This window comes from Eurosta solidaginis, chromosome 3 (assembly GCF_040869045.1).
Source record: "Eurosta solidaginis isolate ZX-2024a chromosome 3, ASM4086904v1, whole genome shotgun sequence".
Classification (NCBI taxonomy): domain Eukaryota; kingdom Metazoa; phylum Arthropoda; class Insecta; order Diptera; family Tephritidae; genus Eurosta; species Eurosta solidaginis.
The window spans coordinates 270,207,461-270,230,702 of record NC_090321.1 but is presented as its reverse complement, the minus strand read 5'-3'; the positions used below and the strand labels follow the sequence as shown (position 1 = coordinate 270,230,702).

The 23,242-nt window shown below is 37.3% G+C and overlaps 1 protein-coding gene and 1 long non-coding RNA gene across 3 annotated transcripts in view; one reads left to right on the top strand and one right to left on the bottom strand.

The window, feature by feature from the left end:
- Positions 1 to 23,242, top strand: part of cn (Kynurenine 3-monooxygenase cn) — a 139,052-nt gene extending 115,810 nt beyond the window's left edge. Inside the window, exons 4-10 of one of the 2 annotated variants that reach the window (XR_010951343.1) lie at positions 3,372 to 3,540; positions 3,592 to 3,843; positions 3,919 to 4,149; positions 6,339 to 6,500; positions 6,560 to 6,704; positions 22,474 to 22,855; positions 22,914 to 23,242. Coding sequence is in view for 1 of the 2 variants with exons in the window: in XM_067776458.1 (XP_067632559.1) it covers positions 3,372 to 3,540; positions 3,592 to 3,843; positions 3,919 to 4,149; positions 6,339 to 6,500; positions 6,560 to 6,637 (892 nt within the window). In the remaining variant the exon portion in view is untranslated. Of the gene's footprint in view, positions 1 to 3,371; positions 3,541 to 3,591; positions 3,844 to 3,918; positions 4,150 to 6,338; positions 6,501 to 6,559; positions 7,721 to 22,473; positions 22,856 to 22,913 lie in introns of those variants that run through there. The other variant, XM_067776458.1, reaches the window with a different exon arrangement.
- LOC137247159 (uncharacterized) lies at positions 19,414 to 20,517 on the bottom strand. Its single transcript, XR_010951785.1, has 3 exons — positions 20,255 to 20,517; positions 20,042 to 20,186; positions 19,414 to 19,978 (listed from the first exon to the last, which is right to left on the bottom strand). It is a non-coding gene; the product is annotated as an uncharacterized lncRNA (long non-coding RNA).

Sequence of the window (23,242 nt, the reverse complement as noted above, 5' to 3'; positions counted from 1 at the left end):
GTTTGGCATTCGGCCTTAATCTAAGGAGGAAAAACAAACAAAGATGACTGGGATTTTTTGAGGTTAGCCCCGAACCAGCGCCGGCAACGCCAGTCCTAGGAGCGGATTCAGATTCAGCGCACCAAATGCATGAGAATACAGTTCGCCTTATGAGATTCACCAATATTTTTCTTTTGTATTGCTTTTGACTCTTTCTTGGATCTGCCCTTTTGCTCCGTTTAATATCGTATTATTTCAGCATGAAAAGAAACAAATTAAACATATAATTTAAATAATAAAAGAAGGTAGCCTACGTTTTAACTTTTAAAAATTTATATATATATAACTAGGGTCCGAATCTTAACTTCGAAAGCTAATATCTACGTTCTGGAGGCTAAAGCTGCAGTTACCCACGAACGTACGTACAAAAAACGTGTCAGCTGACACGACCTATCTTATGAATGTGCAATGTAAACGAAAACTCACCGACGTGCAACGCACGTACGTACGTAGCCAGGAACGTAGAAATCAAAACAATTTTGATTTTTTCCGTAAGAACGTGTCAGCTGATCGCTCTCTCACTAGACAGAGTTGCCTAGTAAACTTTTCTGCGCTGATTTTTGGCCGTTTGCAGTTTTTATGCAAAAACTTCTAATTAAAGTTTGAAAAATTGTGGAAATAATTCGAAATAATTATGTAAAAGTTCAGATTATAAATATGTTAACTATTTATACTTATTTAGTATTAATTGCAGCCTTTTACAACATCAAAAATTAAAATAGAAAAAGTTGATGTTTCCATAAGCATGCATTCAAACAGGTCAATGGCAACAATTTTTTCTTTGCCACTACGGGCATAAATAGACCCATTAGCTTAACATCATTTCTGCCCAAAACCTTTGAGAGGCTGATAGATGTGTATATAAAGTCCAACGTGGATGAAAAGCTGCTCTCCACAACACTGCATGCGTACACCAAAAGCAAGTCGGTAGACACCGCATTGCATATGGTGGTAGTAAGCATAGAGAAATCCCTGGAGTATGCTCTAAGAGTCTTCTTGGACATTGCCGGGGCTTTCAATAATGTTTCTAAATGGGCGATTATGGATGGCCTTAATTACATTAAAGTTCATCCCGCCTTAATCAGATGGATCGGCTGCATGTTAAATTGCAGGAAGATTACATCACAATGGGGATTGTACGAGGCCACGAAATCAGCGGACAGGGGTGGTATCACCTCTGCTGTGGACGCTGGTCATCAACCAACTGCTCAGGCGATTATATGAGGGACCCGTAAAACTTACGGCTTACGCAGATGACGTTGCAATTGTCATAAGTGGAAAGTGCCTTCCAACGATTAGTTCCTTGATGGATCGGGCGCTTCGGGATATTCATACCTGGGCATCTAATGTCGGGTGAAAGCCAATGCGGAGAAGACGGACATGGTCTTGTTTACAAAGAGGTACAAGGTCCCAAATTGGGCCAGGCCTAAGTTAGGAGGGGTGACCTTACAGGAGAAACCTTGCACAAAATATCTAGGAATCATCCTAGACAGTAAGCTGTCATGGAAGCTCAACGTGGAGGAGAGGGTGAGGAAGGCCTCAACGGCACTTTATGCATGTAAAAGAATGCTGGGGTGTACGTGGGGCTTAAGGCCCGCTCTTTCTCATTGGGTTTTTACAGCGATTGAAAGCCCTATTCTATACTATGGAGTTCTTGTTTGGTGGAAAGCCACACAAAAAACAGCATACCTCAAAAAATTTGAGGGGGTATGCAGACTATCGATGCTTAGCATTGCAGGAGCCCTGAAAACAACCCCGACGGCTTCACTGTATGCCATTCTGCATATTCCGCCTGTAGACCTGGTAGCAAAGAACATAGCATTAACAACTGTAACCAAGCTCGGTGCCTCGGGGCAGCTTGAGCGCCGACCATACGGCCATAGTAGTATAGCGTCATCAATCACAAGACGAACAGACTACCTGATTCCCTATCTGCGCTTCGAGGGCGATCTTAAGGCCACAATAGAGGTGGACAATTGGCGCAAGGGTGTACAAATGGCGGACGAGGCGATACATGTGTACACAGATGGTTCCAAAGTAGTGGAAGGAGTAGGGTCTGCGGTATACAGTGCTGGTCCGGAAATAAACAGATCCTATAGGCTGCCGGATTACTGCAGCGTTTTCCAAGCGGAAATAGTAGCCGTAACCAAAGCAGTAGAAACCGTGGAAGAAAATAGCCCAAGCTGCAATCGTGTTAACTTTTATATTGACAGTCAAGCAGCAATTAAGGCAATAATCTCGCATAGCACAGCATCTAAATGCGTGTTAGATTGTAAGCAGTCCATGGAGAGAATCGGTACAGGGAGAAGCATACATCTATATTGGGTCGCAGGGCGTATAGGAATAGATGGGAATGAAAAAGCGGATTAACTAGCTAAAAAGGGCGCATCCCTTGAAGCTTGCTCCGTAGACGTCCCAATTAGACTGGGCGAAATTAAGCGAAGGCGAGAGGTGCACATGATCGACCAAGCAGGAAAGGCGTGGGTTCAAGCGCGGGGCTGTAAAGTGTCGAAGATTATGTGGAGGTCTTACAACCTTAGACTAACAAAGTTGCTTCTATCATTAAAAAGAGAGGACTGCAGACTCATGGCGGGTATTCTGACTGGACACTGCCTTCTGGCGTCACATGCCTTTAAATTAGGCTTGGTCAGTGATAGCAGATGTAGGAAGTGCGGGCTGGAGGATGAAACGGTCGAGCACGTTCTGTGATCGTGCCCTGCACTTGCCAGGCTAAGACACCAGCTCTTAGGAGTGATATAGCTGTCAGATCTAGGAGCAGCAAGTGGTTTAAGTCCTATGAAGCTTCTAGTATTTGCCAAGAGGACGGAGTTATTTTATAACATAGGTCCTGGTTTTTCAGTTTGGTCGTTAAAACAAACTTCTGGTAACACTACGGACTCAATCAGTCTATGTGAGGTCCTCATGGTCCGGCCAGTTCAATCTAACCTAACGGGCATAAATTTCGCTCAAATATGTGTACGTACGGCATACGTATACGTACGTTACACACGTCGTTGGTGGGTAACTGCAGCTTAACTTCAAAATAACTTTTTGCTTTTGAGGCAATCTCTACAAAAACATTGGTTCGGTCCACTACCTCCACCCGAGTGTAGAAGTATAAACTCTGTGGTCATAACCAGTAATCGCCTAAAACCCACGTAAAGGATAGGACATAGGCGATTATTGCTTGTGACCACTGAATTATAGTTCTTAAGTGAAGAAAAGTTTTAAAACGAAACGTCACCCGTTAATTCAACTATAAATTTGAAAACCTTCTGAAATTGTGAAGAGCCTCAACTTATAATCTTTCTTTTCATTTCAACAACTTACAGCCTATCCAATAAAGAAATTGTTGAAGATGTCGCTGATTTGGTCGTCGGTTGTGATGGCGCATTCAGTTCAGTGCGTCAGCAAATGTCCAAAGCGCCTGGTTTCAATTATTCACAAGAGTATATAGAACATGGCTATTTGGAACTTTGTATACCTGCAAAAAATGGCGAGGTAAATGTGTAATAGCTTTTTTCAATAATTTCATAAAAAATTATGTTGCAGTTTCAAATGCCTGAAAATTATTTACACATTTGGCCACGTGATGCTTTCATGATGATTGCGCTACCCAACCAAGATAAATCGTTTACGGTCACACTTTCGATGCCATTTAAAGTATACGAAACTATACGCACTACCGCCGATTTAATGAAATTCTTCCATAAATACTATGCGGATGCGGTGCCATTAATTGGTGAAGAGAGATTGATAAAGGATTTCTTTAAAATGCCACCACAACATTTGCTCTCAGTTAAGGCAAGCGAATTCGAAAAATATTGTATTCTTGTATTCCATTCAATAAATAATATCAAAATATGTATATCCCTGCAGTGCAACCCCTATCACTATGGCTCGAAGGTGCTCATTATTGGTGATGCTGCACATGCTATGGTACCCTATTATGGACAAGGCATGAATGCTGGCATGGAAGATTGTACATTGCTTATGTCATTATTTAATCAAGAAAATCTAAGTACTGCAGAAATATTGGCGCAGTTTACAGAAATGCGTTGGCGTGATGCTCATGCTATTTGCGATTTGGCGATGTACAATTATTTGGAGGTAAATTTAAGATCAACATTTATATCATGCATTTCTTAATTTTGGTTGTACCTTTTACAAAGTCATGTGGTATTGAGAGCTAAGTGGAATGTAACCTGATGTTGTTGTTGTAGCAGTGCTTCGCCCCATCCAATAGGTGCGACTCACAAATTGTCATCAATATCCTGTAACGGGAGTCCAAGGAAACTTGCTGTTTCAACAGGGGTGGACCATAATGAGAGGGGTGTTAGAGGTGTTGGTTCCACATTACAATTGAAGAGATGGTTGGTTGTTGGTTGTTGTTGTTGTTGTAGCGATAAGGTTACTCCCCGAAGGCTTTGGGGAGTGCTTTCGATGTGATGGTCCTTTGCCGGATACAGATCCGGTACGTTCCGGTAACACAGCACCATTAAGGTACTAGCCCGACCATCTCGGGAACGATTTATATGGCCACATTAAACCTTCAGGCCATCCCTCCCTCCCCACCCCCAAGATCCATGAGGAGCTTGGGATTGCCAGAACCTCGGCTGTTAATGAAACAGGATTCTCCATGGGTAGGTGAGGTTAACAATTGGGTTTGGAGAAGCTATATATTGCGCTGGCAACCTGAAAGGGTTGCGCTACACAACCCTTTGAATCTGGTATTTTAGTCGCCTCTTACAACAGGCATACCTACCGTGTGTATATTCTGACCCCCCAACCCACTGGGCACGAGATGGTTGGTGTCATATGGGGACACATTGCAAGCAAGGCATACATTTTGTATGTCGGGGTTGATTATGGATAGGTAAGAGTTTAACCTGTTACATTATCCAGATCGAAGTTGAGCTAGAGTGACTCGCGTTTCCCTAGGGAGTGTGCGTTCCTTTTCTGCAAGTTTCGGGTATTGTTCTTTGAGTACAGGATTCACCGGGGAATTCCCGACATAGAGGTCCGACGCCTGTTTATGGAGTTCACTGAGGACCTGCTTGTGTTTTTTGGCTTCATACGGCTGTGTTCTTCGGTGTCGTATTTCCTCATAATGCTTACGGAGATGACTCCTTAAGCCCCTGGGCGGTGTTGGCTCATCAATCTGATTGATCAATGTAAACTGATCTCAGTTGTCAGCTTGAAAACACCTTTTTTGCGAGTCATTTTTAAAGAACAACTTGGGTCAAAAATACTCTAGTCCTCTCTTTGCTAGTTTTTTTGTTTGTTTTTTCAAGAACCCCTTATCTCGAAATTTTTCCAACGGAACTCGGAGGTAGAGGTTTTGGGGAGTGTTCTCGATGTTGATGGTCCTTTGCCGGATATAGATACGGTACGTGCCGGTCACAAGCACCATTAAGGTACTAGCTCCACCATCTCGGGAACGATTGATTATGACCACATTGAACTTTCTAGGCCAACCCGCCTCCCTACACCCTAGTTCAGTGAGGAACTTGATACATGCACATTTGTAACAGGATTTACCTCGTGTAGGTGACCCCTTGAATCCCAATGTGTATTTATGCATACAGTTAGTAAAACCAAAATTACATAGCTAGTTCAGCGAACACTCTTCATATAAGTTAAAAGTCACACCAGGCACAGTGCCTACAATGTATGTATGTATATTAGACTAGGTCGATTTATTAACCGATATCGCGCCATCGATTTTTCGATAGGATTTGGGCTCAGGAAAAAAAGTTCCACTACGCATACCCAAAACAATAATTTCCGAGCCTGCGAATTGACATTTTTTCTTCTTTGATTTTTAAGGGTTTTTTCATGACCTACTAAAAAAATTTTCATTTAATTGTAAAATTTTCATGTATACCCTGTCCGACCCAAAAATGTCCGATAAAAACTATGGCGATAACAGTTTCTTGAAAAAAAAAAAATAAATTATATATATTTTTTATGAAAAAAGTCAAAAAATTGAAATTTCGCGGGCTCGAAAATAATTTTTTTGGGTATGCGTAGTGGAACTTTTTTTCCCGAGCCCAAATCCTATCGAAAAATCGATGGCGCGATATCGATTAACTTTCGCCCATACAAATCGACCCACCCTAATGTATATACTTCGATTGTACTGCATTTTTTGAAATTTTTTAATTAAATAATTTTCCACTTAAAATGTAGAGGAAGAAGTTAATAGATCTGCATAAAGACAATTGCAAGCATTCGCTCATAAATTTCTATGTAATTACAAGTCGACTGATTTCCAAATTATGTTTTTCTTTTTACAGATGCGCGATCTTACTAAGCGTAATAGTTTTCGTTTACGTAAATGGCTTGATACGTTACTGTTTCGTTGGTTTCCACGCACTTGGGTGCCACTCTATAATAGCGTGTCCTTCTCCAGCATGCCCTATAGTAAATGTATAGCAAATCGAAAATGGCAAGATAAGGTAACTAGAATTTGAGCTACATAAGTCAAATATAAATGTTAATATTATTTCTTTTTCAGCTGATGAAAAACGTACTTATATCTGTTTCGGTTGCATTATTGGCTACCTTCATTTCTAATTACTTCGGTGTTTTTTAGGATGTTACTATAAGTAATGGAGTTCATAGTTTTTAAGAAATGCTGCTTTACATCGCTATATAAATAGGTACTAAATTACTATTTTAGTAGTACAATTTTGAAGTTTGATGCATGTTGTGTATTAGTATATATGTATGTAGTCGTAGAAGCAGTAATAATTCACTACATGTGCGGAAGGTCGCTTTATTTTGGATTATCATGATGTAATTGTTACCCAAAACTATTTTCAAAAACACCCTGTTTAAGAAGTTTAGAATGAGCATTCAAAATTTCGGAGTTTTAACCCTCCGATTAGCGGTGAATAAATTCAACACATCTTAGCGTTGTCGTCTGGCCAGAAGAAATTTTACACTTTGAACTTTATCCACAAATATTTAAATTTTTTCAATTTTTATTTAAATTTTGAAGAAAACTCGTCGCACACTGTGATAAGTTTGAATTTTTATTGATAAATTTTGAAATGAACTCGATCTATGAGGTTTTATAGGCTTAAAAATATGTTCGTCTACCCAGACGACAACGCTAAAATGTGGCATAATCAAATTTTGTACAAAAAAAAGATAAAACAAAATCCACAAATATTTCAATTTTTACTAAAATTTTGAAGAAACTCGTCGCACACTGTGACTATCCAGAAATAAGTTTGAATTTTTATTGATAAATTTTGAAATGAATACGAACTATGAGGTCTTATCATGATGAAATAATAAAGGTGATGTCAACGACATAACCTCACTTTTTCCGCAGCTCTATTGCTTTCATGTATGTATTTTAGGGTAGCGAAAAAGGGGAAAAATTTAGTACTATTACGTACTACCTTTTTGGTATTAATTCAGTTTTTGTGTAAAAAGAAAAATCGATATACCCAGTGCAACCAGTACCTTAAAAAAATATATCTTCAACTATCAGACGGCTTGGGCTAACTTAAGCCAGTTAACTGGCATAAGAGGTGAAATTCTAAAACGGCAGAAAAAAAGGGTTCCACAATTTTTAAGCATTTCTGCCTTAAGTTATAGAAAAGCTTGTAACTCACTCTGAAAAGATATAAGGAAAATAAAAGGCCCTAAAGTTATTAAAATAAAATTATTTATTTTTCAAAGACTTGTTTAGAAACTCAATTCAAAATGCATTCGACATTTAAAATAAGGTCGTTTTATTTTTCCATCAAGTCGCGAATTCCTTGATGCGTTTAGCATAGCTTCCACAAAATGATTTCCACCAAAAATGTTGTCATCATTTAGCTTGGTAAATAGAGATTTTAGGTCGATACTACTAATGAACCGATGAAACCTGTATAGGGCACTGTCAAAACCACCAAGGGGCGACCTCGAGGTGGACAGTACTTCAAAACATATCAAACAATAAAACCCATGCCAGGGCTTTGCCGATAACATCGTGAAATGAGCATTTATCCTAAAAAAGGGATGATGTGTCGGTTTAAATTTCAAGGTAAACCCTTTAAAGCCGACCAAACGACCCCAGCGGGTTAAGGGCTGAGAATATTCCCGCGGTTGGCATGCCTGTCGTAAGAGCAGACCAAAATGCTCAACACCTGAGTTCGAGGCAATCCTCCACCTGACCTCAACTACACCTAGCAGTAGATCAGTCAAACGAAACCTGGTAATGTTATCCCACAATATGGATAAACTGAGAATAAAAACTTAATATATCAACTTCCGATGGACACACCAGCAAAACTTACAACGTGGATACCCCACGACAGTGAAGCCGCACTCAATACGAATTCGCTCTTCGAAATAAATTCAGCGCTACTTCCTAGGAGCTCCCAGTGCTGTTTGCTGGTTCCCGGTCACAGACGAATGGAAAGCTATGAGCAAGAGTGATTCAAGAACAATTATTATTAAAGGATAATTGCAAAACGACCAAATGACACGTACCGATTTTTTGAACTATCATCAGAAAATGCAGAGCAAATTTTTGCGCTCATCAAACAAACGATGAGAAGAACACCGACCTCCGCAGATCCTGTTTTAGGAAAAAACGGTTATATCTCTTTCGAAAACTTATTTTTTTCCAAACTTACAATATATTTCCGCAATTTTTCGTTTGGGTTTTGTCAACGCATAATTTTTTTTAAAGAGAAATTCAAATCAAAACAGTGACAGAAATAAAGTAGTGCCTACCAATTTATTTTTAGATGTTTGCTCCCATTTTGTTCATTTCCGTATGTAAATATAGTAAATTATGTAAGCTTGGTATCACTTTATTACATACATATTTTATGCATGCCGATCTTGTCAGAATAACGGAAAACGTCAATGGAATGCAAACACCTGAAATTTCATTTCATCATGAGGTCTTAAGTGCTATGTTCGTCTAGGCAGACGACAACGCTAAAATGTGACATAATCAACTTTGGTACAAAAAAAAAACAGATAAAATAAAATGAAAAAAATATCGATTTCGGAGTTATTATAAAGACCGCCTGTAAACTTAAAAAGTCACTAAAGCTTTTCATGATCGGGTGGGTAGCAGTAAAGTTATTGACGAAAATAAAGTCTTCTCGTCTGGCCAGACGCCACAATCTATCGGAGTTTTAATTTTTCACTCAAGCAATTCAGTTAACTTTAGTAACATAAAACAAAAGAGAGATATAACTTTTTTAAACTTCTCAACGTCGAATAGACTTTGGATAACACCGTTGAAGGGACAGTTATTGGTGATAAATTGTGTGCAACATAAGCAAAAAAAGTTTAAACTCCCACTGAAAGCCCGGATTTAAGATATTCGTTCAAAGTTCAGTAGGTATATTCTGTGATAGCTCTCGAATTAATATCAAGAGAATTTGCGATTGTCAATTTCTTAGAACCATCAAGCATAATATAGAGTTTAAACTCTGTTTATGTTTGAAAGTTGGCGGAACAACGGAACTTTGAAGCCATGATTTCTTTCTGGTGAGCATTCAGTTACAGGCAAGTATGGAATGTACCGCAACGAGCCCAAAACTGTTGCATACTTATAGGCTCACCAACGTGTAGTTAAAACAAGTAAGGACGGGACAGCCGAAGACTTCATACCTTTCATGAATGGGGTTGAACAATAACCTTATCCCGTTCGTAATCTCCGAATAATCAGATGTATAAGATAAGAAATATATAGTGAACAGATCTAAATACCTAAACGATTTTTAAGATAAATATAAAATAAAAAACAGGTAGGTACTTTGTGTGAGGATGCAAAGTTTCAGGTTTTTTGTGGTCTGCGTTAAAACTATGACTACGAATCACGTATTTCAAAAATATATGACGTAAGCGTAACTATTTGATGAAATTTTATGAATTTTGAAGCTTCTATCCGTAAAAAAGGGGCAAAAATGACAGTGTATATCAAGTATATAATATATATACCACCGATCTCTATGATTTTTTCAGACAACAATATATGCTATATACGTAAGCATTTGGTGAAATTTGAAGCCTCTAGCTCTTAAAATAGGACAGTAATTACGAAAAGTTTCTTATCTGAACAATCGGTTGTGGGGGATATATACTGTATATACGACCGATCTCATCATTTTTTTCAGGCAACAATATGTGCAATATACGAAAGTATATAGTGAAGTTTGAAGCTTCAATATGTTAAATTGAGTAAGATATTACAAAAATCATCTTTTTCTGAAAAATCGGTTGTATGGAGGATATATGCTATAGTGGTCCGATCCGGCCGGTTTCGACAAATGTCTAATCGGACACCCAAATACACCCGCTCACCAAATTTTATCAAGATATCTCAAAAATTGAGGGACTAGTTTGCATACAAACAGACAGACGGACAGACGGGCAGACTAAATCAACTCAGATCTTCAATCTGATTATTTCGGTATACTTAATGGTGGGTCTATCTATTTTCCTTTAAGGACTTACAATTTTGGGTTTCGTGACGAAATTAATATACCATTTCATTTTCATGAAAGGTATAAAAAGCACATGTTTGGCTATTCAACATAGGTATCTATAGATGTACAATTAAAATATTAATAATTTACTGACTACTGGTTTTTCTTTTTATAAATTAAGTTTAAAAAATAATTAAAATAGCATTTCACAACTTACTACAATTTTATTTTGTTGCTTCATTAAAAAATGTCCCATTGTTTCTTGCTTTTGAATTTAAACACTTTGCTATAAGCTAGGCACATGTTTCACCTCCTTCACTTTGGATCGAAATGATTTGCGATCTGTACTACAACCTTACAAATAAAACATGTGATTATATATTTAAATATTCCACATACACTACTATCATTAAGGAATACAAACATTTGTATGGCGCACAATATTCATGGACCTTTCATATACTTTTGTGATCTACCTTCGTACCATGTGCACAAATGAAAGGCAATTGTACGGCAAACAATTTTTTTTTACCTACGTAAGTATGTATATACATATGTATGTTAGTGCGTATGTATGTGCCTGGCCACTAATTTTGCCGCCTAAAGTGCTGAGTTCAGTGTTGTAGTCAGATTTCGACTAAGGCGGGATTTCTTCCTCTCCGTTCTTAATTAAACTATAAAACAAAAGTTGGTATTAATGTCTTAATTAAATTTCGAACATAGTATGCAATTTAAGTTTCGAAAACTTCAGAATGTTTTCTGGCGTCTTTCCGACTTTGCAAACAATTTTTTTTTACCTACGTAAGTATGTATATACATATGTATGTTAGTGCGTATGTATGTGCCTGGCCACTAATTTTGCCGCCTAAAGTGCTGAGTTCAGTGTTGTAGTCAGATTTCGACTAAGGCGGGATTTCTTCCTCTCCGTTCTTAATTAAACTATAAAACAAAAGTTGGTATTAATGTCTTAATTAAATTTCGAACATAGTATGCAATTTAAGTTTCGAAAACTTCAGAATGTTTTCTGGCGTCTTTCCGACTTTGCCTCACAGAAGATATGGTCAGCACAGAGTTTATAATGCTTCCTGTAAGCCGACACACATATATATCTTATTACACATAATTGCTTTTGCAAAAGATAGTAGAACAGTACCTCTCACTATAAACATTTTGCTTTCTTTGACGGTAAGCAAGCTGATTGTTCGAAAAGATATTGAATACATCACTCTGGTACTAGTTCGCCTAGCAAAGGGCTAGTACCAGAAGGCTCTACAACGAGAGCGTACTGGATTCATATACGTAAGAGGGGGAGGCCATTTTGAGTTTCTTTTACTAAATGAGCAATACAGAATTAGTTTTTATCATGAACTGGCCAACAGACTTTAGCAGAAAGACGAACCAAAGTAGACTGGATTAAAACCACATTTTGTAAAATATCGCGCCTAAATTTGATGCTTATGCAGAAGTGTTGTTGTTGTATTAATGATAAAGACACTCCCCGAAGGTTTTGGGGTTGTTATCGATGTTGATGGTCCTTTGCCGGATATAGATCAGGTACGTTCCGGTAACAAGCATCATTCAGGTACTAGCCCGACGATCTCGGGAACGACTTTATATGACCACGTTAAACCTTCTAGCCCATTGCCTTGTTCCATGAGGAACTTGAGGTCGTCAGAGCCTCGCCTGCTAAATACGTGTGTAATATATTTATATTCGTAAAAGGACTTCCCACGCGTAGGTGAGGTTGACAGTTGGGTTGCGGAAGGTTTTAAGATATAAGGCTTTGTATTGCGCTTATCAGCCCCCAGAATCCCTAGAGAAGTTCTACATTTCCTTCAAATGTCTCTTTGAACTCCGAAGTAGTTTTCATATATCTTTGTTAATTTAATCAGTTGTACCCCTTAAAATATGCTGCTCGGTTAGGCGAACTATGAAAAAATGATTAACGCATATTAGAAATAATTATAATTAAAGCTTTCCAAAATAATGACGTATCAGTTCTTAAAGGCCCTGACAAAGTTGACGTATCCATATCCATATAAAACAGCTGATCCAACCAACCTTATGGAAATCAATATAAATGGTCAACGGTACCATGCCATAAGGCCCTAACCATAACCAATACCATAGTCAACCAATTGGTTTTTCCCCATATTTTGGTGAGTTGGTGAATTTATTAAAATTTTATATATTTTATTTATTTGTTTGGATACGTTTTGACTAAGACAATTTTAAGTGTACTTTAACGCACGTTAGCATGCATGCGGGCTCTGCAAACCATGGGTGGCAAAAAATTTACACTAAGCTAATAAATCCAAACATTTAAGCTAAAGGGAATTATATTAACTACTCCACCTGCTATACAGCTTCAAACACAATATAAGAAAGTCTGCATGAAAGTAGTGTGCTACACATATGACTTTTGTTCGCAGTAATCAAGAAAAGTAGAGTACAAAAAAGTACCTATTAATACATATATCGCAAGTAAATATCGGTTAAAACTAGAGCGCGTTTTCGAGCCTTTTTTTTAATCTTGACGGCCTATGTAGTAAGGAGACATTGTGATCGCCTTCTACACCGAAGACCCTTAGATCAAGTCCGAAAAAAATTACATCAAAAATATTTCAAAATTTTTTCTAAACGGGCTCACCCAGTCGAGGTCGGCGGTTGGTTGGCAATCACTTTGAATGTATTTCTGTCATGAAAATTCATCTCTCTTACAGATGGCTTGTAACAATAAGGCTCCCCCTATTTTTTAAGCACTTCACAAATTAGAAGAGAAGTTCGGCCTAAATATTCTCGGTGATACATCGTGCCAAGTTATTGTTATTGTTGTTAGCAGAATTACCTCAAACAGAGACTCTTCAAGAGTTTGTATTGCCTGTTATAGGTTACCCTACAGGTGATAAGATAGGGTGCCTAGAAAAATGTCCTTGCATATTGACATCGCCAGCTCACTCCTCCAAAACAGTATGGCAATGTGATTCAGTGCTTTCGCTATCGAGTATGCCGATAAATACTCCAAAACCGACTTCGATGTAGTCGAGGAGTTGGTTCTTGGTAGTAAGCCACTGTAATGAAGACTTACTCTAGCCAAAAATGGACTCCTCGGACGAAAGAATAGACCTCCCGACGATGAAACCTCTTTAGAAGGTGCCATGTTAAGGGTGTAATGTGTAGGTATCGCTTTTTAGTTGGGGCAGTGTCTCCCACATATTCACCCATTGAATACGCCTATGATTGATTTAATGTTGCTCGACCGCTGACAGAAACAAAAACATGAAAGATAAAGATGTAAGAGGAAATAAAGAGCGAAATATTGAATGAGAAAGCAAAAAAAACCTATTTCCCATTTCTAATACCACTGCATACATACATACATACAACTTTTATCGCGCTTTTGTGTTTACTAGAATGTTCTATTTTTCTATCATTTTTGTTTTGTTGCCATATTCTTAACAATTTTATGCCGGCTAAGTATATTTTCATGTGTATGCAGTATATGTATGTATAAGCGATCAGCTATTGAAAAAAAGGTATATATGTATGTACCTATTTGTAGGAGAACGACTTCTGATATGGAGACGTATGTACAAGCGCCTATTAGTTTATATATATTTGAGTTCGCACTCTCCCACGTTGGTATGTATGAATTTGATGCCGCTATGGGAGTCGCCTATATGTACATATATAAGTACATTGGTTGCAATTAAATTAGACTTGATTTGGCCAAAAAACAGAAACAGACTCCCCGAAGGTTTTGGGAAATGTTATCGATGTTGATGGTCCTTTGCCTGATATACATATATCCGGTACGTTCCGCTAACAAATCACCATCTCGGGAACGATCTAATATGATTAGGTACATTGAATCTTCTAGGCCATCCCTCCGCCCACAATGGAACTTGGGGTCGGCAGACCCTTGGCTGCTAAAGAAACAGAATTCGACATAGGTAGGCGAGGTTGACAATTGGGTTGGGAAAGCTATAGATAAATTACGCTGGCAACCCCTTGAAAGAGTTGCGCTACACTACCCCTTGAATCATTTGGGTATTTTAGGCGCCTCTTACGACAGGCATAGGTACCTGCCGCTGGTATATTCTAAGTCCCCTTGTCCGGTGTGGTAGATTGGCTCATATCGGAATTCGCTGTGCCTGCAAGTTGGATTAATAAAGGAACACTCATCAAAATGTTTGCATTATCGGCAGGAGAAACGACCAAGCAGAACGCGCCGAACATTTCTTATTCTGATACTAGGTACATTTCAAGCTATAGGTACCAAGAAAACTTAAAGCAGATAAAGTCCCATACGTCTTTAAGGGTCGTAGGCAATCTAAACATGACCAATCGAATAAACGCCAAAAGCTTGTGATTTTTCGCGACTGAGCTATCAATATCTGGAGATATCGTGTAACATAACTTTCGGATTGTAGGGTCGTCAAAGATTTGTCTAAATGTATATCTTAGGGGCATTAGTATCTACCGAAAGGTTTGCAAATTTAGAACTGTCTATAAGTTTTTTAGTAATGACATAGTACGCTTTGAATAAATTATTTTTGAATTGGTGCTTCATGCCGCTTTAAAAAATTAATTACCGTCTGAAGATAAGTCTTCAACAAGAAAAATGAATACGAACGAAGAGCTTCGTAAAAAAGTTTTGTACATTTGGACGAATAATCCCAATGGTACTTACAAAAGCGAAACTCATAGGGTCATCCTATGACACTGCCTAAAGTACGGTTTTGTGGTACAAGGAGTGTGGATTAGTGAAGGCCAATCCAAAAAGTGGCCGCCCAAATGGATCAGCAGACGCCCAATTGGAGAATATGTTCTACCCATAATTGGGAAAACCTGATCTATGTCAACAAGATCATGCCAAAATAGCGAAAAGCACAAATGTGCAGGCCGCACGAAAGATACTAAAGCGTACGAAAAGAAAACAGTTTCAAAACGAAGTGTAAAATAGACCTCAAAAGGCATTTCCCTTGCACGTGGGCCTACGAGTTCAGCATCTCAAAATTTATAAAAAATGTGATCTGAAATAAAAAAATTTTGTTTTGTTTTTATTTTACAATTAAAAACAGCTAAAAAATGGCAAAACTACGCTTTCAAACACCTTTTACCAATACAAATTTTTGTTGCATTTTCCATTCTTCATATTGGAAACTATGACAGTATTTGAAAATTCTTCAGATATAATAAGTAGGTAGTTTGTAAGGATTAAAAACACGATCATACAAATTGTAAAACAGACCAATATCTTAAACTTCATTCAAACTTTAAGTAGACATTTTTGTGTGAAGCGATACCCCTTTTTTATATGTATGTATATTCCAGTTCAGCATCTCAAAATCTATAAAAGGCTCGATTTATAACAAAAAGATAAATTATTTTCAAAAACAGTTTTCGATTTCGATTTTTCTCACATCCTTAAAAAATGTGCATTTCAACCATTTTTTGTTTGATAAGTCTAGCCTTTATCGTTTCGGAAAAATTTTGAGACCACTCTTTCCAGTTTACCCCATAGTGCGCCGTTCTTCACGATGTGAACAATCAACGCAGAAATTTACGTTAAATGGTCACCCTTATCGCGAAGTTCACACGGAAAAGTGTTCGCTTTCACTTTTTTTGTTCGGGTAAACTTTTTCCGCTTATCGGCAATTTCGGGCGAACAAAAGTTCACTTCGAAACAGCTTGCTCTATTGTGAATTAGCAGTGAACAAATAATTTATTTGCAATTGTGTAAATTTTGTAAACAAGCAGATATATATTTCCTTAAAAGACAGCAAAAAATAGAGATAAACAAGTAAGGAAGGCTAAGTTCGGGTGTGACCGAACATTACATACTCAGTTGAGAGCTATGGAGACAAAATAAGGAAAATCACCATGTAGGAAAATGAACCTAGGGTAACCCTGGAATGTGGTTGTATGACATGTGTATCAAATGGAAGGTATTAAAGAGTATTTTAAGAGAGAGTAGGCCATAGATCTATGGATGGACGCCATTTAGGGATGTCGCCATAAAGGTGGACCAGGGCTGACTCAAGAATTTGTTTGTACGATATGGGTATCAAATGAAAGGTGTTACTGAGCATTTTAAGAGGGAGCGGGCCTTAGGTCTATGGTGGACGCCTTTTCGAGATATCGCCATTAAGGTGGGCCAGGGGTGACTCTAGAATGTGTTTGTACGATATGGGTATCAAATGACAGGTGTTAATGAGTATTTTCAAAGGGAGTGATCCTTAGTTCCATAGGTGGACACCGTTTCGAGATATCGCCATAAAGGTGAACCAGAGGCGATTCTAGAATGTGTTTGTACGATATGGGAATCAAATGAAAGGTGTTACTGAGCATTTTAAGAGGGAGTGGGCATTAGGTCTATAGGTGGACGCCTTTTCGAGATGTCGCCATTAGGGTGGGACAGGGGTGACTCTAGAATGTTTGTACGATATGGGTATCAAACGAAAGATGTTACTGAGCATTTTAAAAGGGAGTTGGCATTAGGTCTATAGGTGGACGCCTTTTCGAAATATCGCCATTAGGGTGGGCCAGGGGTGACTCTAGAATGTGTTTGTACGATATGGGTATCATATGAAAGGTGTTAATGAGTATTTTCAAAGGGAGTGATCCTTAGTTCTATAGGTGGAAAGAAGCCTTTTCGAGATATCGCCATAAAGGTGGACCAAGGGTGACTCTAGAATGTTTGTACGATATGGGTATCAAACGAAGGGTGTTACTGAGCATTTTAAGAGGGAGTGGGCATTAGGTCTATAAGTGGACGCCTTTTCGAGATATCGCCATTAGGGTGGGCCAGGATGACTCTAGAATGTTTGTACGATATGGGTATCAAACGAAGGGTGTTACTGAGCATTTTAAGAGGGAGTGGGCATTAGGTCTATAGGTGGACACCTTTTCGAGATATCGCCATTAGGGTGGGCCAGGGGTGACTCTAGAATGTTTGTACGATATGGGTATCAAACGAAGGGTGTTACTGAGCATTTTAAGAGGGAGTGGGCATTAGGTCTATAAGTGGACGCCTTTTCGAGATATCGCCATTAGGGTGGGCCAGGGTGACTCTAGAATGTGTTTGTACGATATGGGTATCAAATGAAAGGTGGTAATGAGTATTTTAAAAGGGAGTAATCCTTAGTTCTATAGGTGGACGCCTTTTCGAGATATCGCCATAAAGGTGGACCAAGGGTGACTCTAGAATCTTTGTACGATATGGGTATCAAACGAAAGGTGTTACTGAGCATTTTAAGAGGGAGTGGGCATTAGGTCTATAGGTGGACAACTTTTCGATATATCGCCATTAGGGTGGGCCAGGGGTGACTCTAGAATGTTTGTACGATATGGGTATCAAACGAAAGGTGTTACTGAGCATTTTAGGAGGGAGAGGGCATTAGGTCTATAGGTGGACGCCTTTTCGAGATATCGCCATTAGGGTGGACCAGGGGTGACTCTAGAATGTGTTTGTACTATATGGATATCAAACTAAAGGTATTAATGAGGGTTTTAAAAGCGAGTAGCCCTTAGATGTATATGTGAAGGCGTTTTCGCGATATCGACCAAAATGTGGACCAGGTGATCCAGAAAATCATCTGTCGGGTACTGCTAATTTATTTATATATGCAATACCACTAACAGTATTCCTGCCAAGATTCCAAGGGCTGTTGATTTCGCCTTGTAGAACTTTTTCATTTTCTTCTACTTAATATGGTAGGTGTCACACCCATTTTACAAAGTTTTTTCCAAAGTTATATTTTGCGTCAATAAACCAATCCAATTACCATGTTTCATCCTTTTTTTTTCGTATTTGGTATAGAATTATGGAATTTTTTTCATTTTTCGTAATTTTCGATATCGATAAAGTGGGCGTGGTATTGGTCGGATTTCGGCCATTTTTTACACCAATATAAAGTGAGTTCAGATAAGTGCGTGGACTAAGTTTAGTAAAGATATATCGGTTTTTGCTCAAGTTATTGTGTTAACGGCCGAGAGGAAGGCCAGACGGTGGACTGTGTATAAAAACTGGGCGTGTCTTCCACCGATTTCGCCCATTTTCACAGAAAACAGTTACAGAGTCTATGCCTCTACCAAATTTAAGAAGGATTAGTAAATTTTTGTTCGACTTATGGCATTAAAAGTATTCTAGACAAACTAAATGAAAATGGACGGAGCCACGCCCATTTTGAAATTTTCTTTTATTTTTGTATTTTGTTGCATCATATCATTACTGGAGTTGAATTCTGACTTAATATACTTATATACAGTAAAGATATTAAATTTTTTGTTAAAATTTGAATTTAAAAAAAAAAATTTTTTAAAAAGTGGGCGTGCTCTTCATCCAATTTTGCTAATTTTTATTTAGCACATATATAGTAATAGTATTAACGTTCCTGCCAAATTTCATCATGATATCTTCAACGACTGCCAAATTACAGCTTGCAAAACTTTTAAATTACCTTCTTGTAAAAGTGGGCGGTGCCACGCCCATTGTCCAAAATCTTAATAATTTTCTATTCTACGTCATAACATCAACCCACCTACCAAGTTTCATCGCTTTATCCGCCTTTGGCAATGAATTATCGCATTTTTTCGGTTTTTCGAAATTTTCGATATCGAAAAATGGGCGTGGTTATAGTCCGATATCGTTAATTTTAAATAGCGATCTGAGATGAGTGCCCAGGAATCTACATACCAAATTTCATCAAGATACCTCAAAATTTACTCAAGTTATCGTGTTAACGGACGGACGGACGGACGGACGGACATGGCTCAATCAAATTTTTTTTCGATCCTGATTATTTTGATATATGGAAGTCTATATCTATCTCGATTCCTTTATATATGTACAACCAACCGTTATCCAATCAAACTTAATATACTCTGTGAGCTCTGCTCAACTGAGTATAAAAATGTTTGGTATTGCACTTAGGTTGGTATTGATTGAGCGCAAGGATAATATACATAAATTTGAAAGCGATTCGGATGCAATTAAGGAACTGTTCTAACCCTTTCAGCACTTTTGAATAAAAAGTTAACTCTTTTAAAATTAGTTTTCGGCGCTAATACAGGCTAAACAAGCCGGCATTCAAATAGGTACTTGCTAGATATTCTTAATAAATCCTTGCACCATTGAAGCAAAAATTTGGAGTTCCAACAAATTGTAAAGTTGAGCGCATGTCTTCGTTTTTTCGCCGAAGGAGGACATCAAAAAGGCGTTGGAAAGGACCATGACGGGGGTCTTAGGCAGTCTTAATTCGGTGAGTTACTTTCAGAGGTGCTGAACATTTTGGAACCGTTGCTTTGTCCACAATGGACAACTTGGCCGACTTTAAAAGAGCAACGTCAAACTGCACACGATTTTTATACAATGTTCGGAATACTAGGAATTGTAGGATGTTGGGCCCGCCTCCTGTCCCCTTTGCATAAATTGCATTTTTAGACGCCTTTCGTAAATATATTTTTTGGTCATTCCATACCTAGAAAAAGACACGTTGTCATAAAAAATAGAATTTAAATACTTAGCAATAAAGGAATTTTACTTTTTTCCACTCAGCTTCACTCAAAACAGGTGGAACAAGGCTATTTAAACATAACGTTGCTTCCAGAAGTCCCGCACTTTTTCTCGATCATCTTGTCAAGCAGTATTTATTGATTTACTTCTGTGCATTATTTATTGATTTACTTCTAATAATAAAAGTACATACATATATATATAACAAGAATATCAAATTTCAAAACAAAAAATCACTTACATTTTGTTTTTATCTCGTTCGCCTGTAAAATATAAGTGAATAAATTTGAATTACTCCGCTATTCATTTCGCCCGAATAAAGAGTTGCCTATAAGGTGAAATCTTTTTCGAACACGAAAAATTGTTTGTCACCCTCTGCGATAGGGTGAACAAAAACTGTGAATATTTTCGGGTGAAAATAAAACTCGCGATAAGGGTGGGTGTCTTCAAAAACGTTTACTCCTATTCCTACGTTATCATAATGGTTAAACTATATTTTGGCCGGACTTGGTTCCATCACATTACGCTCTTGTCACCCATAAGTAATTCGAATATAACGAAGAACATTATGTTAGAAAATACTTGAATCCCTTTAAAGTATTTACCAGTGTTGCCAGGTTAGCCTTTTCGAGGCTAGATTTAGCCTTTTGTTTTTGCCTTTAGCCTCGAAATTTTGGGTTTAGCTTCGTGACTTTTTTCTAGCCTTTTTTACTCCGAATGTATTTTTAATAATTTCTAAAATAAAATAATTTCAATAGTTCCTGTGAACACCTAATACCTAATAATATGATTTCTCTACAAAAGATTAATTCTTTTTCTGCTGAAAATTCGTTGAAAATTTCAAAGCCAGATGTATTTTCTTACTTTGAAAAAGAGAAGTGTAGTTATTCTTCAATCAAATAGCATTAATAGAGCTGCAGTGGCGAAAACTTATAACTATACAATGGAAAAATGTACACTCCACTATGGAATTTTGGTCGGAAGTCCGAGAACATAAAAATGCATTAAACGAACCTTCTTTTTTAGAACTTGTCGAATTCATATTTAGTTTTTTGGTATTACCACTCAGTAACGCGGAGGTTGAAAGAATTTTTAGTGGCATGAAAATTCTGAAAACTAAATTAAGGAACAAACTAAAAATTAAAATGCTTAATGCGCTGCTTAATATTAGATGCTCGTTAAAACGCTTATCTAAATGTTGTAATGATTTTGAAATTACCGATGATCTCAAATCTATGGTAAATAGCCAAACTTTATACGCAGACCTAAGCTCTTTTGATTCTTCAGACGGGGAATATTTTATATAAATAACTAGTTTGTAATATTTTTTTTTGTATATACACATATGCAATCATTTAAAGTAATTCCATGTGCTAGTCAAGGAAAATGTGCCTGATATGTTTTGAAACAAGAAGTTATGTTTATAAGTTTTTATTTTCAAATGTGTAAACTAAAATATAAAAAAAAAATTAATGAATTAACCAAAAAAATTCTGGCCTTTTTTTAGCTGCTTTTTTCTAAATTTAGCTTTTTCTAACCTTTTTTTTGCCAATCTAGCTTCTTTTTTTTCATCACCTGGCAACACTGGTATTTACGTTGCGGTCAACTGAGCGATGTTGGGCTCTCATCAAGGCAAACTTTTGAAAATGGCGAAACCAACAAAAACGATTACAGAAGGAAAAATGTGGCAAAAATTATTGCTAAAAGTGAGCAAAACCGTTGTATAAAAATTGATGCCAGCTCATTCTAGAAAAGTTCGGTTGTACAGTCTACAACGGATAAATTGATAAAATTTGTCTACCTGTTCAGCACTTTATGAGCTTTTTTTAATTTGCAGTACTTTTTGTAACAATCCTTATGCAAATGTATTTCTTTGATAGTATTAAGAACATCCTTGACAAATGATAAGAGGAAAAAAATGATATTGACCGGAAGTAAACTTTCGTTAAATAAAATTAAATGTCCTCAATAGCATCTACATTAAACATAAATATAGAATTAGCATAACAATAAATAAATATAAAAAAATGTGCGAGAAGTAAACATTCAAACAAATATTTTGATTCATAAATCTTTTTAATATATTGCCCGCTAAAACAATTGAATCAACATATTTACACCCACTCTTTAGTAAGCTGTTTGGTGGTCTGGGCACTTGAACCCACAATATATTTATCAAGGCTTTGATTTTTTTTTTCTTATTAGTGTAAACAAATTTACGTTGTTATTTTCCGGTGTATTGCATGACACTTTCTTCTTTCCTTCGCTTTGGGCTTTTCACGTGATTATTGTTCGCCCTAATAGCATCGCTTTTAAGAGTTTATATGCTAACTGATATAGTGGTCTACCTAAAGTATGGGGGTTGCCATACAGTGAAAATAAAATTCCAATTCCATAGTAAAAAATATAGAATCAAATATTATTCATTAAATGTTTGTTTTATTTTTTATATTTTTTCAGAACATGCTGCTAAGTCTTGAAATTCATTCCTAAATGGTCCGACCCAAACTGTCATCATATATTTGGCTATCAGGGCTTACACTACGCTTTCAAATACTCTGGTTCACTGAACTAATAAATTTGCATCACAATTTACCCATACATAGGATAGATAATCCCGAAATAGGCCACCCTCCAGCAACCGGATAATTTTCAATCGTGAATAGTGAGAAAATTGGTGTCGATGGTCATGAATTGGCAACGCCGATAGTCAAAATTGATAACTCGGTTGATCGGCTAAAACAATATTGAAGTTTTGTTGACGTGACGTGATGCAAAATTTCTCAACATAGTTTTTGATGCCGAGAAGCGCTGCAATACGAAATTCGGCTATTAAAAATTGGTAAAATAAGCTTTATTCATTCTTATAAATACGCGTTATTTATTTATTTTTAATTAAGTTTCAGAAAATGGTTAAAATAACCAACAACGGGCAATTCACGGAGCTTGTTGCAGAATTTGAAAACAATGCAACCCTTGCCAAACGGTTTAACAAGGGGGCAGTTCCAACAAATTTTAAATAAAGTCTTTATATTTTTCCCGGAATAGATAATTGTGCTCTAATGGAAATCAGCAATAATAGTACTAACTTCCTATCTGGCAAATTTGAAATGTCAGACCTTTGGCGCATCTCTTTTCATTGGAGAAGTAACATCTCCTTGCACTCGTCATCACTCGAATTTTCACTGTCCGATACGAGAAACATTTTAAATCACAAATTTTACACTAA